Source organism: Plectropomus leopardus, chromosome 7, assembly GCF_008729295.1.
Source record: "Plectropomus leopardus isolate mb chromosome 7, YSFRI_Pleo_2.0, whole genome shotgun sequence".
Classification (NCBI taxonomy): domain Eukaryota; kingdom Metazoa; phylum Chordata; class Actinopteri; order Perciformes; family Serranidae; genus Plectropomus; species Plectropomus leopardus.
In genome coordinates, this window is record NC_056469.1 from 10781036 (window position 1) to 10798385 (window position 17350).

At 42.0% G+C, this 17350-nt stretch overlaps 1 protein-coding gene across 1 annotated transcript; it reads left to right on the forward strand.

The window, feature by feature from the left end:
- Positions 1-264: 264 nt before the first annotated feature.
- On the forward strand, positions 265-16071 carry gapdhs (glyceraldehyde-3-phosphate dehydrogenase, spermatogenic). Its single transcript, XM_042490906.1, has 11 exons — positions 265-347; positions 9888-9945; positions 10651-10747; positions 11599-11705; positions 12449-12539; positions 12655-12773; positions 12913-12994; positions 13788-13939; positions 14086-14248; positions 14550-14647; positions 15575-16071. The coding sequence occupies exons 2-11, from the start codon at positions 9917-9919 to the stop codon at positions 15642-15644; spliced, it is 1008 nt and encodes a 335-aa protein (XP_042346840.1). The 5' UTR covers positions 265-347; positions 9888-9916; the 3' UTR covers positions 15645-16071.
- The last annotated feature ends 1279 nt before the right edge of the window (positions 16072-17350 follow it).

Below are 17350 nucleotides of genomic sequence, written 5' to 3' on the forward strand. Positions count from 1 at the left end.
TCCGAGCACTTCCACGTTGGCAATGTGCCATCTCTCTTTTATCATTCATCTGCCTTCATATGATCTTTCATCCTCGTAACAACCCTCAGCTCTCTTATATGAATTAGAAGATGGGTGGAAAAAGACGGTAACCAGACCAGAGCTTCTTCTAGTTACTATAGCAGCCGCTGGGAGACCGTGACAAGTCCCTCGTTCCGAATGGAGCCCGGCAGCAGAGGATGGCATGACGTCACGTCGCCAGGGCAACCAGGCTCCCCGAGGCACGTGTCTTGTATAAAAACGGAAGGCGGCACTGTGAACTGCGCACACAGGCTCAAGAACAAACACCAAGGAGCATCACCCGCGAGGTAAGCGGCTACACACACTCAGCCTACAGTGTGTAGAGGCCCTTATAACGACTAGTTTGAACACATTTAAGTAAATAATCTAAAGTGAGGCCGTTTCAGGCATTTCCCTCGATTCAGCCTGCACTAGTTTCAAATGTTAGCTAATCTGTCGGCGCACACATGTAGGCCGGACGTACATCAATTTGGCACGAATGCAGTTAGTTAACACAGTTTTAAATGTGTGTAAAAAAAAGTGTAACATTTACTGTTTAATTCCTCTTAAAACTGGTATTATTACCAAAGGCTGGAAATGACTCGCGGAAGCAACCTCATAGCCTTGAATCTGCATCTTAATTTTAATCAGCCACGTATCCGTTTAAAGCGGTGCTAAATTAGTGCACGAGAGGATGAGGGAGAGGAATAGCTTTAAGCCCGTTTAGCGTTTGGATTTGTAAAACAGCGTCTTTCGCAGGATGCGCGCTTTAATAGTACAGGAAGAGACGGGAGGGAGGGAGGGGATGCAGTCGTGGCCTTGCAGTCTGGGGAGAGGCTGGTCGTTGTGTAATGCTTTCTACTTGAGTCGTTTCGTTGCATCATATAACCGACACTTAAACCCAGTAAAACTATAAACACCCAGAAGCATTCAAAAGGTGAAAAAAATCTCTCTATATTACTTGTAATCTATTCAGAATGAATAATTAATTAATCTGAGGCGTCTCGCTGAGCGGGTAACGTGACATTGGCAGCTCCCACTGCTGCATCTTTGCGGAAGTGGATTAGACTCCATGTTACGTAACGTCAACCCGGAGTGAAAATATATATTTCCGCGATAATCGCAGCTGAGCAAGAGCTCGTTTAGTGTACCTTTTTTGTTTGAATGAAAATGGGGATTAAATAAAATATACGTTTTTGCCGCAATAGTGCCGCTGCACGAGTACACTGAGCTGTAATGATGTAAGGGAAGAATGAGTGCGTATGAATGGAGGTGAAGCTACGTGCCTCTCCTGGTCCTCACGATGAAGTCTGACGTTGCGCCGTCAGGTTTCAGAAATGAATTGTACTCTCGCAATGACGGGAAGCAGAGGTCATAGTGATGTAAGAACCGAAACGGCTCAAACGAATAAAGTTGGCTTTATTTCATGTCTAAAGATGAGAGAGGCGTGCAGAGAGCCTCCCGCGATGCCTTTGAAGGGCAGAGAGTCTGTGCAGTGTCGCATGATTCTGCCGCAGTTTGACTCCGGACTCGACAGACCTGTTGATGCGGTTTGCAAACAGACCTCTGCTTTTCATAGCCGCACAACCCAAAGCCAAAGTTCATTTCCAACATATTAGGCTGCTCAATCAGACATACAGTGTAGGAATGCATCAAGGGTTTCATTATTAGAAAAGTAAATAGTGGAATGAGTCAACCTTGTTTAATGAGGCAGAATGAAAAGATAGACACCCCGAAAGAATATATATATATATATATATATATATATATATATATATATATATGTGTGTGTGTGTGTGTGTGTGTGTGTGTGTGTGTGTGTGTATATATGTATATATATATGGTAAGGCCACACATTCCCATTGTGTAAAAACAGGGAATGCCAATGTTTGTTATCTCATTTAGTGTTATTTATCATAAAGATAATAATAATACAGTACATGATATATTATTCAGCATGGCAGTCACTGTATTCCTGCAGTTACTTCCATTCATCTCATGTAGGTGTGGTACATGCAGAAGCAGCCATGTCTGGCCTTGTCTCACTGTTGAAGGTCATCACTCCAGCTGATGATGAAGGTCACAGCAGGCCCAGAGCTTCTATAGTGATGCTGACTAGTGCTAGTCTTCATTATTAGACTCCATATCATTTTGAGAAGGGTTATTCTCTCTGTACTCATGGATGTGGTGTCACACCTCTTAGCTCAGGCTCAGGATGACTGAAGGTCAGTAATAACAGGCCCAGTCCTGCCTGAGTAATGCTAAGTGTTTTAGCTGTATGTGTTGCCAAGCATCCGTCTCATTGATCATAGTTTTGGATGAAAATTAAATTTGCCATGCATCAGTAGGTAATAGTTTTGCAGTATGTGTAATTAACATGATTAATGATTATAGCCTCTCTATAAATTGATTTTTCCGAGAGTAGACGTTTCTCGTCCATGACTCAGACTAGTGCATATTGACAGTAAAAAGACATCCAAAATGAAATTAGCCTCCCAGTTTCAGCAGTGCATTTGCTGTGGTAAAAAGCTCCACTGATACATCATGATAGGTTACATGCAATGTCGTGTATAATCACTTTGGCATTCATTCAGATCTTGTAGGTGTTGCAGATCAGGCTGTTTGCCAAAGGTATTAAATGTAGATATCAGCTAGGACACAGTAGCTGTACAGAGGACATGATGTTCCAGCCTATCAAGGACTACAACCCATGTTGTTTAGGAGATATGGACACACCAACACAAGCTACTCATGATGTCTCTGTGACATTGGTGTGGACTGGGTTATTTGGTGTTTGAAGAAGTATATAGTTTTTTGTTTAATCTAATATATTAGTGTCTGCATACTCATGATGACTAGACCAGAAAACCTCCCTCTTATCTTAGTTACACACTTGAGGGCAGGCTGCCTGGTTTCTGCAGTTTGTGAATGGATCGTGGCTACTAAAAGTCAATTTTGTCATTAAAATAATTTACATACAGTCATTCATTCCTTTTGAGTTGGTTATGAGTTGGTCTTTCTAGATTAACACAAGTTTTCCACTTCAGAGTAGGGTGGCTGACAAATTAACCAGCCATTCTCCAGGATGTGTATGAGAGAGAAGGAACTTGAGAGTGACTCAGCACTCTGCACCAATTTAAGGAAATAAATCTTAAATTAGGGAAGGGTAGACACAACTGGGACATAAAGAGCCCTTGTACAACAAAGCACTTTGCAGGGTTGTTTTTTTTAAAAAAAATTTTTAACTTTTATTCAAAGGTGCAGGTGTTTGCACAACTAGCAGAAGAAAATTAGCAAACACAGCAGGAAACTACGACTGTACGGTAGCTTTAGAGGTGGCGAATGACAGGGTCTGAGCCTTAGGAAGGATATCTGTCATCTGCCTGCTGACACAAGCTCATACAGTGTGTGTGCATGTGTGTGTGAATGTGTGTGTGGTCAAGCATTACCTCTGCAGAGTGGTCACATGTCTCTCCTATTGAATCCTCTGCAGTTTGATACAGCACTGCCTTTACTAATTCATGATGGCTGGTGTGTGTTTGTTCTTGTGTGTGCACAAGTGTTTGTGCATGAACAAGTTGAACTACAATAGTAAGTTACTACATTTCAAAAACCGCCCCCATTATCCTCTTTACTCTTATCATGAATACAGAAGCTATTAAATCAGTAAACTGCTAGAAATGAAGTTACGACTTAACATGTTAGTTTGCCTCTGGTGAATTGTCTAATAGAAACAGTGAGCTTGTTATCTGTCTGTCCTGTCAGCAGGAGGCCATGCCTGCTGACACGGACACACAGCCTGTGGTGTTGTGTGTGCACATGTGTCTGACCGGTGATGTGATGGCGTTGGACGTTTAACTGACTAGTTTATGGCGGCAAAGCGACATTGCTTCAGTGATGAGACTATAAAAAGGTTGAAAGCAGGTGTGCTGCTAACGAGGAGGCGAAAGAAAAGATGAGCAGAAGGAAAGTTCCTGATATTGAACATGCCACTTTGCTAATGTGTGTATAACGCTGCATAACTGACATTTATTATTCAGTCTCTAATGGATCTGATTTATTTGTGTTACCAAGAAGCAAAAAAAAATTACTTGATTAAATAGATTGTCTGGCCTGCAGCCAATCAGCCCACTGCAGTGGAAAAATACTGGAGAAAAAAAGAGTGTGACAGAGGGTTAAAAAGCTGGAGGATGGTCTGAATAAGTGAGAGAAAGTGGAAGAAGGGCAGATGAAGGAGGAAGCCAGGGGGAGTGGCATAATGGGCAGGAAAAGAAGAGTCAGTGAGTTCATTGACTCAGAGTTGTAGTTTGACTCTCACAGCCAGTCTTTACCAAATAAGTAGTCATCACTCAACATGACCATGGAGAATTATGTGAATGGTTTCTTTGGTCTGTGTCCTGTTTTTTGCGTGCCAGACTGTTGTAAAGATGTACAGTAGTCTATCCACACTGCTCAAAACTCAGCTCCATATAAGGGTTAAACTGGAGTCCACACACTGTCCAAAAGCTCCAACAGTGTTGACATATTACAGAGAAAAGACGAGTCAGTGTTTGTTTGGCAAAGTGCTGGTGCTTGACTTCAGAGGAGGTGTTGGCAGAAGTGAAATGCCGTGTCACACTCTCTCCTCTGCCCTCCTCTTTCATTAGTCCAAAAGATTTAGTCTCAATTTTAAGATTTTGCCACCTGACGCAGCCTGCTTTCTTTGTCCTTTTCTGGTCCACAAGTTATGAATCATCTCTCCCCCAGCAGGCCCTCCTCTGAACTGGCATATAAGCAGGCATGGCAGCCCTGTCCTGAACCCCCCATGATTAAACTCTGTGATTGTGTGAGAAAAATGGGTCACAGCTCAGATGGGGGGGTACTGTTGTGCTAAATGAGGGGTGTCAGGCAGACAAAGAGTGGCGTGGACAGGGAGAAGGAGGTAGGGGGTGAATTTTAATGATTGCTTTGGGTGGTGGGATAAAGGAGAGTAGAGGCCACATATTCATGAAACCCAAAAAGCGAGGAAGAGACGGTTTAGAGTGAACCAGAAGAGGAATTAGAGGTCAAAGAGAACTGTAGCAAGTAAAGGAGAGCACGGGAAGAGGCTGAGAAGAAGTCTTAGGATGGATGGACAGATAGATGAAGAGAGAAGGAGGTATAGCAGATGAGTGAGTAGCCCTGAGTGCTCCACAATAATGAGGGATTGAGCAATATAAAAGCTTCTCTGACTGGCTGGTTCCTCCCTCTTTCTAACCAATCAGAAGAGGAGATGGTTGCACCTCCCCTCGTCAAGCGATTGAGTCATAGGTTTGGCAGGTTAGTGATAGAGGTGATGCAGGCTGTAGATGAATGGAGAGATGGAAATGATTGGCTGTTGTCTGACCGCCAATCAGAAGAGGAGGTGGATACATTGAATAAATTTGAATAATACGTTTTGCTCATACCAGTGTGGTTAGTACAGACAATTGAACTACTACTACTGAAGAGAGCTCTCATTGACTAAAAAATTGTGAGGAAGTAACCTTAATACACTTCCTACGTGTGGCTGCCTGTCTGCTTCTTCTTCCTACATTTAATGAGCGTCAGCAGATCGCAAGCTGCGGTGAACGACGTGTAACTTCTTTGCTCTGCTCTGCACAATACTGCCTCTATGAGCTGAGACATGTCTGTGTGTGTGCTGAATACCACATCAGGGCTAATTGGCCTACAGTCAAAAGAGGCAGGACTGTGTGGTGAAGTAGGAAGAGCTGCTGGTTATGGAGGTGGCATTAGAACTAACCCAAATGTGTGGTTATAAATGTTGCTATCACTGTTTTAAAGACGTATTACTGCAGATATAGTTTATTCTGTAACTGCACGAGACATAGCTGGCAGTAATTTGGGGAGCTGAACAGTGGTGCTACAGTGTGATCGTACAGTACCAGAGTTTAATTCCATTAATTCATTCATTAAAGCTGCATTAAGCAAGGTTATTTGTTAGCTGCCTGGTGTAACCCCTCCCTCTCCTCCCACTGATTGGCCCAAGCGCCACACTGTTGCTAGGCAACAGTAACGGACATGGAGGGGGAAGTGTCACCAAGTACATACTGTACAGGCACACCAAGCCCCCAGGAACACCACTCAGCCTTGCTACCATTTCTTTTCCAGTGGCCAGTCATGGTAAAGCATTTTCCCCAAAGACTACCATAAAAGAGACGTCTGCAAAAGTATTGACAGGACACCCTGAACCATAAATGCCCATCATGACTCTTTTTATTATGAATTTTTGAGCCATGGAGGTAAAACTTTTCTTGAATCAACAAAAATTATTAAAAAATCTCAACACAATATAAAGTCTATGAGCTGGGCAGGATCTTTTGGACGGAGCCAGTGGTAGAAACACTAATGCGCATTTTCAGCTGGCCTCAAGTTGTGGAAGTAAACCCAGAAGCAAGAAACCTTTGGCGTATGTGACAGGCGAGCATTAACATTGGAATTAATAGGTGCCATTTGTCATCAGGTATCCAGTTCTTATTATACATTTACAAGGCAGACTGACACACCCTTCTGCACCTGCCTCATATTTTAGTCTCTGATGCGTCCCCAAGTCAGGTCACTCAAACATAATGCTGCTGTTTTTAGAAGGATTCAAGGAGGTTTAGTCACAAGCTTTTAAAAAAAAATACATTTCATTGGTTGGGAAATGGTAAAACCCACTGGTAGATGTAGAGGGGGACCAATAGAATTAATTTATGAAGAAAAAAGTGAAATGTGGCGATACGAGGTTTGTGCCCAGCAATGACGATAAACAGTTTTTCTCAAGCAACTAATTACGCAATGTGAATTAACGATAGTTGCGACCTCCATGTGTAATTCCAGCCTCCTAGGGTAAATACTGTGGCCATCAAAGGCAGGGGAAAACTTTTTTGTACCGACTAAACAACAAAGCGAGCCATAGAGCTGCTGGCCATAGCTAAAAATCTTTTTTTTTGTGCATAGAATAGTACTCAAGTTGTAAATTTCTCCACATTTGGAGCCACGTCACTGACTCCACCAGTCTTTGTCCAGACTTTCCATCTGATTTAAGTGAAGCAGAATAGTCCACTGTGTTTAAAACTAGTTTCATTTGTCAACAGAGAAGCCATTTTATGTTGGAAATCCCAGGGCAACTGCCCTGTTGAGAGAAAATGGAGAGGTAAGCACAGAGAGAGAAAGCTAACAAGTGAGACAAACAGTGACAAAGTGCACAGGCGACAGGGGGAAGGAGAGTTCAAAAGAGAGGAAAGAGAGAGGGTGACCGCAGAGTTTGTGAATGCACAATCGGTAATGGTGGGAACCGAGTATTAAGGAGAGGAACAGAAATGTGAGAGCAGCACGGTCCATTGTATGCACCCTCTGTGTCTACCTCTGTCTCTACCTCTGTCTCTACCTCTGTGTCTACCTCTGTGTCTACCTCTGTCTCTACCTCTGTGTCTACCTCTGTCTCTACCTCTGTGTCTACCTCTGTGTCTACCTCTGTGTCTACCTCTGTGTCTACCTCTGTCTCTACCTCTGTCTCTACCTCTGTGTCTACCTCTGTGTCTACCTCTGTCTCTACCTCTGTCTCTACCTCTGTCTCTACCTCTGTGTCTACCTCTGTCTCTACCTCTGTCTCTACCTCTGTCTCTACCTCTGTGTCTACCTCTGTCTCTACCTCTGTCTCTACCTCTGTCTCTACCTCTGTGTCTACCTCTGTCTCTACCTCTGTCTCTACCTCTGTGTCTACTTCTGTCTCTACCTCTGTCTCTACCTCTGTCTCTACCTCTGTCTCTACCTCTGTGTCTACCTCTGTCTCCTTTGGTGACCTTGTATAATAGATGCCAGCAGCAGAACACAAAATGGCTGCTCTATACCCTGAAAGAAAGGCACTACAAATTTTAAAAAGAAATATGACCCTTTGACTGTTCCATAAATTGATTTTGACTGGCATCAGAGGGGGTTACAGCTCCAGCGAGACAGCATGTGATTGTGCTCAATGACAAGCAAATAAATCTGGGGTGAAATGTTCGGTAATTATCGACCATCGTTCATGTGTGCTAGAATGACAGAGGCGATTTATCCTAATCTGGCTGCCCCTATAGTCTATTTAAAGTGCTCCCACAATGCATTTCACCAGATCGACAGCCTGTCCTACATGCTCCCCACTGGGACACACACACATGCACTCACAGAGAGACACACACAGCAGCAGATTAGGAGATTACAGTAGTCTAAAATGACAACCAACCATTTTCAAGGACAATCTGGGATGCCCTTACTTACTTGACCTGCGCTAGGCCTGACACACACACACACACCGAAAACACAAACACAGACACACACACACACACACACACACACACACACACACACACACATACACATAACTACTGGCCTGGCTGGCACCTGACAAATGCTACTGAGCTGCTCACCTGCATGCGTCAGTTTTTTGGTACAGTTTACATATAGAAATTCAAAATGACTCCCTTTTAATCCTAAATGAAGCTAGTAGTTCACACAGGAAATCTGTAATGCAGTTTCAAGTAGTTCTTCATGCTGAAAGAAAAGTCGCGTGGTTTATAATAGATTTGGAGCTAATATGATTTCCTTGAGCGGAGACAGATCAAAGACACCAAAGGAGAGGAAGAGGTGGAGTTAGAAGATGAATGGCACGAAGGAAGGAAAGGAGAGAAAGGATGCAATTGGTAGAAAGGATGGGGGCTGGAAAAGTAGGAGGACAGAGGAGGTGTGGAGAGGAGAAACGGGCAGTATGAGAAGGAGAGAAAAGCACGGGGAAAAGGAGGTCACATAGTTGAGTCAAGGCCAGGCTCGCTCATTGTTCGCTCGGCAGACAAGTCCCTATTTGCTGCGTACCAACCATTTTCTCCCTCCTTTCTTAACCCGTTGTTTTCTAAACATGTCCGTGCATGATGTAGCACCTCCCTACTCCTGCAGCAAAGGAAACATGCCATTTGAGAGCCCACATTTTTGCGTCACTGACAACAAACAGAATCACACACTTGTGCAGTTACATACTTTAACTCGGCTCATCTCACTAGCTTCAGCAGCACACCTGGGTGTGTTTTTCACCCTTTAGTGCTAATGCGTCACATTGCCCGTCTACTGTACTGTGACGTTACCGCTACTACAAGCTATTGTAGCATTGCTGTGCATATTTACAGTTGACCTGCAAGCACCAAAGCAGATCATTTTCAAATGTGCAAAGCTACATGAATGTAGTAGTAGTCTGTGAGCAAGTTACTTCACGTTATGTGCGTAAAGGAAAAGACAGGAAGAGTGGAGAATAGAGAGACCAGTTTGTAACATTCTGATGGTCAGTGTATATTTAACAGGGTTAGAATAAAGGAAAAACTAGCAAATTAAGAAAAAGGCTCAAATGTAACGGCAGGCTTTACAACAGCGCATCAAATATATATATTGAATGTTTTTTGGGGAGGGGGGGGTTTATGGAGTCTGTGCAAGAGAGTGTTCACACTTAAATGGCAGATTGGGCATGGTCACGTTACAGCAATTGCACGCACACACACACACCCACTCTCACACACATTGTGTTTTGCCAACAGCTTAACTAACCTGATTAAAGCCACCTTCTGCTGCCAGGGCAACAGTTTGTCCAAAACACTCACATGCACTTCAGATGTTTAAACTCTGTGTCAGGGAAAAGAGGGCGTTTGTTGGCACATTGTTCAGCTGCAGTGATTTCTGGCATTGTTGAATCATCTGACCAAGTGTGTTGCCAGCCTAAAGGACAATTTGTTGCATTTTTGTGTCATTTGAATCATTCAGTAGCTGCTGTTGTGTTTCTAATGTCTTTGGTTTCTCTGTTTCTTCTTTTTTTCCCCTCTCAGGTAACTCAATCCCCCACCAAGCAGCAGCCATGTCAGACCTCCAAGTTGGAATCAATGGGTGAGTTTGAAACGCACACATACACACACAAACCCATTTTATAATAATTATTACGTTTTTCTGGGGCCTGTAGGTGTGTTTACGTGTTTCGGGTTGGAAGAAGTAGTTTGTAATATAGGTCAAAATGTCACAGGAGTCACACTGCAAGTATTCTGTAGCTGGAATTTGCAGCTAAAAGTAAAATTATCCTCAACTTTAAGTTTGGCCGCAGCTCTCCACAGAAACAAACTGCTGCAGCTCTGAGAGGCCACCGCAGCTTTCCACGGGCATTACAGCTGGCCTCCAATTGCACTTTACTGCCGCTTGCTGTGTTTTCAGCGAAAAAAAGCATCTCTTTACTTAAATTACATGCCGGTGTTGGTCTCTATTATGGTTGAATGAGCTTTTACAGTTTCTTATATAATGTATAAATAATGTATTTAAATGATCGGACGAGAAAATGTGCTCTATAAGTCAGGGTTTTTCTTCTTGTGGCTGCGGAGCCACATGAATAATGATTTCATGATTTTTCTGCTGATGGGGATTAATGGGCAGGTCCTCTCTATGGAAGTTTTGTTGGACTCTTTTGTTAATGTCACAGTTTGGGGCTTCAGTAGATTCGTGTGACGTCCCAAGAGTGGTTCAACATCCTGAGGAAGTTTCCCACCAGTTTCCCCAAACAGTTATTAATAATAATCTCTCTCTCTGTCCTATCTCACTCTGCAGTTTTGGCCGTATTGGCCGTCTGGTCCTGAGGGCTTGCCTTCAGAAAAAAATCAAGGTTGTGGCCATCAATGACCCCTTTATTGACTTGGCGTACATGGTAAGAAAACCTACATGCACATAGTGGCTTACAGATGATTTCCATGTATTTAAATTCCAGTGGAGCATGTGTTAAAAAAAGATTAATAACACCATAATTACCCACTTTAAATATTGGGTCCAAAAACAAGGTTTAAGCAGCAAAGCATGTTGTTGAATGAGTCTGGTTTGCAAAAAAATCTGACCCGAAGTTCTACATTTGAACAACACCTGAAATGAACATGAGTTTTGTTGCTTCCTCAGCAGCTTGTTTGTCATTTGGTTGTAAATTTTTATTCAGGTGACAAAATTAGAACTCTACTCTTAAAATAAAGAAAGGAAACTGAAAAACTGTTAAGACATTTGTGTGTTTTGGAGCCATGAGTTCATTTAGAAAGGAGTGAATTTTGTAGCATTAATATGATTTTGGATGGTTTATATTTTGCTACAGTTACGTGATTTTTTTGTCAGTGTTTTGAGATATTATTATTTATTAATTTCTTGATTGCGGTTATTGGGCGAGTTGGGTCACATTGATGTGGACACTTATAATCGATACGAACATCGGCTTTTCACCTGTCGGGTTGATAGTGAGGGTGAGTGGGTCGCTGTATTTTTTTGTTGACAGCACCTTCTTAAACAGATTGTTTTTCATCAATAAATGTATTCATTTTGGATCTCAGCAAATCTCTTTTTTTGTTGGCGTGTCACACAGTAGCTCAGGCCTTGCCTCAGCCTCTCAGTGGCGTGTTTCCTGTAGTTGCTACAGTGCGTTAAGATAATGAAGTGTATGAAATAAGATAATATAACGTGTCATTTTGCATCATCCCATCCCTCCCCTCGTAACCCTGTCATTTTCCTTCCACCTCCCAGGTCTACATGTTTAAGTATGACTCCACCCACGGCCGTTACAGTGGCAGCGTCAGCCACAGCGATGGCAAGCTCGTGGTCGATGGACAACCCATCTCCGTCTACCAGTGGTAAGTGAGGATGATGTTTAGTGGTGAGTGGGTGGTGCTGCACAGATTTCAAATATCATTCGTGTTGATGTAAATTGGTGGCAACACAATAGAATTGTATCAGAGAAATATGTGTAATAGAAGCAGCCATCTGGGAGTTTAGTTTGAGTTATTACAGACTTTTTAAGTTAAGGTATTTTATGTCAGTGTGACCTCCGGGTCTTTAGTATCCTGAGTGAATTTCAGGCAGTGGAATGAGGCTTTCTGCTGACTGGGGCCTCTCGTACAGCTACAAAACGCTGTACCGGCTGTTGTTTTAGTCCTTTCAGTAATGGTGCCTCCTCTCTGCAAAGGGCAACACCAGCGAAAAGGAGGGTTATAGAAGAGACATTCCTGTCGCTCTTTGAGCACTGAGTGTAAATTATTTGAGGTCTTCGTCCTGGTTTGTCCTGTTTTTACCACTCCATTTGCTCTTAACCTTTACATCCCAGGGTTTTCCCTGAAAAATTCTATTGTTTTCATTACTAGAATGGCATTATCCAAAGAGGCTCTGCAGACCGTTTTAGAAAGCACAGGATGTACTTTTTAACGAGATTATCCCTCACTTCTCTTCCACTATATGTAACTTACACCATCCCTGTTTCTTTGTTTCTAATTTTGTAGTTTTCTGGTGTTAGTTGTCTTTTTCAACTCCAAATGTAATATAACTAAACTGTAGTTCTAATCATTTAGTCCTAAACTGATTGTTATTTCTCTGACTTTAGTATGAAGCCAGCAGAAATCCCCTGGAGTGAGGCTGGAGCCAAGTACGTTGTCGAGTCCACTGGAGTCTTCCTCAGTGTGGAGAAGGCCTCCGTATGTACACACAAACACACATGCACATATACAGAAACAAATGTACAGTACAGAAACAATGTACAGATAGTCCAGTTTCTAACCTGTGCCCTCTTTCTCTCCTGTCCAATCACAGTCTCATCTCCAGGGCGGAGCTCAGCGCGTGGTTGTGTCCGCTCCCTCACCTGATGCTCCAATGTTTGTCATGGGTGTTAACGAGGACAAATACGACCCCTCCTCCATGAACATCGTCAGGTAAAGCACTTTCAGTCTTGGGCATGCATTTGCATTGTACGTTTTTTAAATTTTCACAAACATTTTCTTAGATTTAGGTGGAACAATTCCATCATGTATGTCATGTAGTTAATGACCATGTCTGTCCTTGTGTTGATAGCAATGCCTCCTGCACCACCAACTGCCTGGCCCCCCTGGCCAAAGTCATCCATGATAACTTTGGCATTGAGGAGGCTCTCATGGTACGTTACGGTGAATCTGTGTCAAAACGCCTCTGTGACGATGCCTTTTTATAGATGGAACTGTCTTTGGAAGTCTTTGATGGTCTTTTCATGAAACTGGGCTGTTAATGCAGTAAAGAGTGATGCTACATGAACAGAGAAAAAGAGAAATAGGGCTGTGGCACTGACTTTTGTTCAAGAGGTAAAAAAAAAAAGCTTAAACTACTAGAAAGCACTTAACCACACTGAACCACTAAATACTCCAACTGGTGGATGACACAATGTGAGTTTCAGTTTGTAAAGCAGTATGGCAGTGGGCAATAGCAGAGAGGAGCAGATTCTGCAGAGGCCAGTGACAGCAAACTCGCACAATGAACGGGTCACTCTCACTGCATCTGCCTCTCTGGCGTATATTCCAACAGCGCTCCAAACAAATGGCCCAGCTTCAAGAAAAGAAAATGAATATGTTGCGGTAGATGTTGTTAGTGTGGCATATCACCACAGATACATCGATGTGTGGGCAAGCCTTGAATCCTTGTTTGTATTTGATCAACACCGTCTAGATTTAGTTTCATCTCAGTTTTGTCTTAGTTTTGAGATAGAGAAAGAAATAGAGAGAGCAGCGTCTCTCTCTCTTGATCTGCTGCTCCTATACTCTTTGTGTCGTAATGTGGAAGTACAAACTGTAGTTAGAGCAAAGCCCTGCTTTCATTCTGTAGATTTGAGCAGCTGGTTGAAAATCAGCAAAGTATCTTTTAAAATATTTGCGAGCGTTAAGAAGTTTGATGTTATATATTATTTTCTCCTTTTGTAGACTACAGTCCATGCATACACAGCCACCCAGAAGACAGTGGATGGCCCCAGCGCCAAGGCCTGGCGTGATGGCCGCGGTGCCCACCAGAACATCATTCCAGCCTCCACCGGTGCCGCCAAGGCAGTGGGCAAAGTCATCCCTGAACTCAATGGGTGAGGACACACACATGCCATCATCTTGATAATCAGAAGCACCTTTTCTAATTTGGGCTATGGGCTTAAGAGAAACCAAATCCAGAAGTCAACATGAGTCCAATTTATTTATTTATATATTCATTTTGTCCCTCCTCTCTCTCTAGTAAGCTGACAGGTATGGCGTTCAGGGTGCCAGTCGCTGATGTGTCAGTGGTGGATCTGACATGCCGTCTGTCCAAGCCTGCATCTTACGCTGAGATTAAGGAAGCCTGCAAGAAGGCCGCAGAAGGGCCCATGAAGGGAGTGCTGGGTTACACCGAGGACCAGGTAACAGCCAAATTATACTTTACATGTAGTGTAAAAAAAATACACGGCTAATAATGATGTTAGAAGTATTATCAATTAGTGGACATTGAGTTAGGTTGGCCAAAGACAATCAGGCCATATTATTTGCTTTTATCCATTTAATAAGGATGCATTGATTAAGAAACACATTTATTCCTGGTTTTAGTGAATCGTGATCCAATCATGACTGTAAATAGAAATTCAGAAATATGACCTATGTGACTGAGTTTGTATTTTGCAGTTAGTAATGAATCTGACTTGTTGTGCGGTTTGCACTTTGCAGGTTGTGTCCTCTGATTTCATCGGTGACACCCACTCCTCCATCTTTGATGCTGGTGCTGGCATCTCCCTCAACGACAACTTTGTCAAGCTCATTTCCTGGTTAGTTTTAAAACTTCTTTGTCAGTCCCATATAGAAACAGATTTTTTGTCTGAGAAAGTTTTAAAAAACTACATATGCCCTGAAAGTTTTGGAAAAGCCATGGAATTTTGTTTCACAAATCTATATAATAACACACTGTGTTCAAGGGCCGTTGGAAATTTGAAAATCCAATGATAATTTCTGTTTTTACAGTTTCTTGCTATGATAAATTGTGTAATTTTTGGTGATTTTTAAAGAAAACATGTATGCAAAAGTCATGTTTTAAAGAAACAAAAATGCCAAAAACTTTCTTTAAAAATCACCTTATTTTAGAAACAAAAGGGCCAACAATTTGTAAAGAAAACATGCCTTCCAACCCGTGACTCTGGGTTTAGAATGCATGTTTTCTTTAAAAATCACTTAAACATTTTAAAGAAAAAAATACTGCCCAAATGTTTTCTTAAAATTTTGCCAAAAATTTGAAAGAAAAAAATGGCCAAAATAAAACATGCCTGTGGGTTTGGAAGTCATGTTTCCTTTAATAAAAATCTGCAGTCAAAGAAATAAAAATACAACCATTTAAAGTTGTATAACCCTCCTCTCAAGCCAAGATTTAAAAAAAACTTAAGTCCTCCCCACTGCACCTACTGCTCCCCTCACATAAATAACAAACAGTCCCTAACTTATATTTAAACATCCAGTTGTAATTCTGTTCTGAATTTTTTCTCAGTAATATATATTTTTTAAAAGCTTTTATATAGTAATGAGAACGAATCAATAAGGAGTATCGATGGTCATTTTGGAATGTATGGTCATGGATAAGTCTTGGAAATTTATCAGGGAAAATGTATATGAACCCTGTAAAGAGGAAAAAGAAAGCACAATGTTATCCTTTCAAAAGAAAACAATGAATTTCTCTGTCTTCTTTCCGCTCCCTCTCTCTCCAGGTACGATAATGAGTTTGGCTACAGCCACCGTGTCGCTGACCTGCTGAATTACATGCACTCCAAGGAGTAGACGCTTCCTGTCCAAAAAGGAAGTCAGGAAAGGGACCACCCCAACCATCCTCCCCACACCCTCCCTTCTCTTTTACACACAGACCCCACCCATAGCCAAGTCATAGCATCACGGCCCTTAGCTCTACTACAGCATACGTAGGCAGCAGCAACAGTGTGTTTGAGTGTTCTGAGTTGATCTGTTTTTATTTTCCTTTAATGAGACGATCGGTCGGTGACAGTATTTGTGTCCGTGTGCCCCCTCTCCACCTCCTACTGCCACTTTAGATGTGTCCTTATGGCTCAGTGCTATGGTAACTACTGTATCCATCTCCCTGTTGGTGTGTTTAAAAGGCTTAATCACCAGTGGAAGGAGGAAGCTGAGAGGCAGAGCTACTGTAACTCCGCTTAAGAGTAATGAGACAAAAATAAAACTTGAAAAACCTAAACCTAAGTTGTCCTGTTTTATTTTCATGCACTGCTTCATGGAGCCTTATCAGAACCCCATGCTCATTTCCATCTTGTAAATTGTTGAATTTGGGGACTTGATACTATCTGTTACACAGTTTTGGAGCGCCCTCTCCTGTAGTGAACCCTCAGAGCCACCTGCTGCCTCTTTTGGGGCACTGCAGCAACGCTCAGTATGCGGGCTGCATCCTAATATAGAAGAAATGTTTCCCTTCTGCTTTTTACCTCCCTTGGTTAAGTTACTCCCTCTGAATGAGCTGACATGAAAAGCTTAGAGGCTGCTTGTAGTGATTTTGCTGCAGTGCCACCTACTGTTAAACTGAACTCACTGCAACAGGAGCAAAACATTTCACCAGTGTGTGTGTGTGTGTGTGTGTGTGTGTAAAAAATGGTAGCATTAACTATAAACAGTATTAATTGTTTTTATTGGAAGCATTTAAAGTCATGTTCACAAAGAGTTAAACCTGCACCACATTATAGTGATGAAACGTTGTTCTGTTTGTGTTTGTGACTTGACTCTTCTATCGGCCTCAGTCAAAAATGGATCTCATGTCTACAGCTCGTTAAATAACTGCAATTCAAATGTTAACTTGTGCTAAACATAGAGACAAACGTTCCCCAGGCTTAGCACATCTGCACTGGCTAACAGTGGTATTCAGAATTTATTTTAAGACTTTACTGTTTACTTCCGAAGCACTGAAAGGTCTAGCTCCTTGCTAATTGATGATATTTTAACTCTTTATGAGCCAGAAATTACCCCTGTATTCTCAAACTAGATTAAAAGTGAATGAGCTTTCTCTGTTAGGGTGCCAGTACTTTGGAAAGACCCGCAGAAGGAAAATTAGATTGGCAAAATCAGTTTCCTCCCTTATCCCAAAATGTATATTTATATTTTAGTGTTTAGATATATGTTTAGATATATTTATTTTATATTAGTACTTATGTTTAAATTTTATTGATATATTCTATACTTTCCTGCCTCTTTTGAATGGAGCATCCTTAACTAAAGGCAATTTCCCCTCGGGGATCAATAAAGTATTTCTGAGCTGATCTGATCTGATCTGATCTGATATTCCTACTAAAAACATACATTAATAAACAGCTTTTATGTGAATCACTCCCAATGTACCGTGGTTTCAAAGTTAGGAATCACTTAGGGGTCTTTGTTTTTCCTGCATTTCCCTTACTATACCCCTTTTATTCCCATTTTTAACAATGATTTTGTGGAACACTAGAATTTAAAATATTCTTAATTGTATC

What these genes read in the sequence shown, in the direction of transcription:
- gapdhs (XM_042490906.1), top strand. Translation starts at nt 9,917, where the DNA reads ATGTCAGACCTCCAAGTTGGAATCAATGG. An exon ending in TTATTGACTTGGCGTACATG is followed by an intron (nt 10,748 to 11,598) that starts GTAAGAAAACCT and finishes TCCACCTCCCAG; the next exon opens with GTCTACATGTTTAAGTATGA. An exon ending in TCCTCCATGAACATCGTCAG is followed by an intron (nt 12,774 to 12,912) that starts GTAAAGCACTTT and finishes TTGTGTTGATAG; the next exon opens with CAATGCCTCCTGCACCACCA.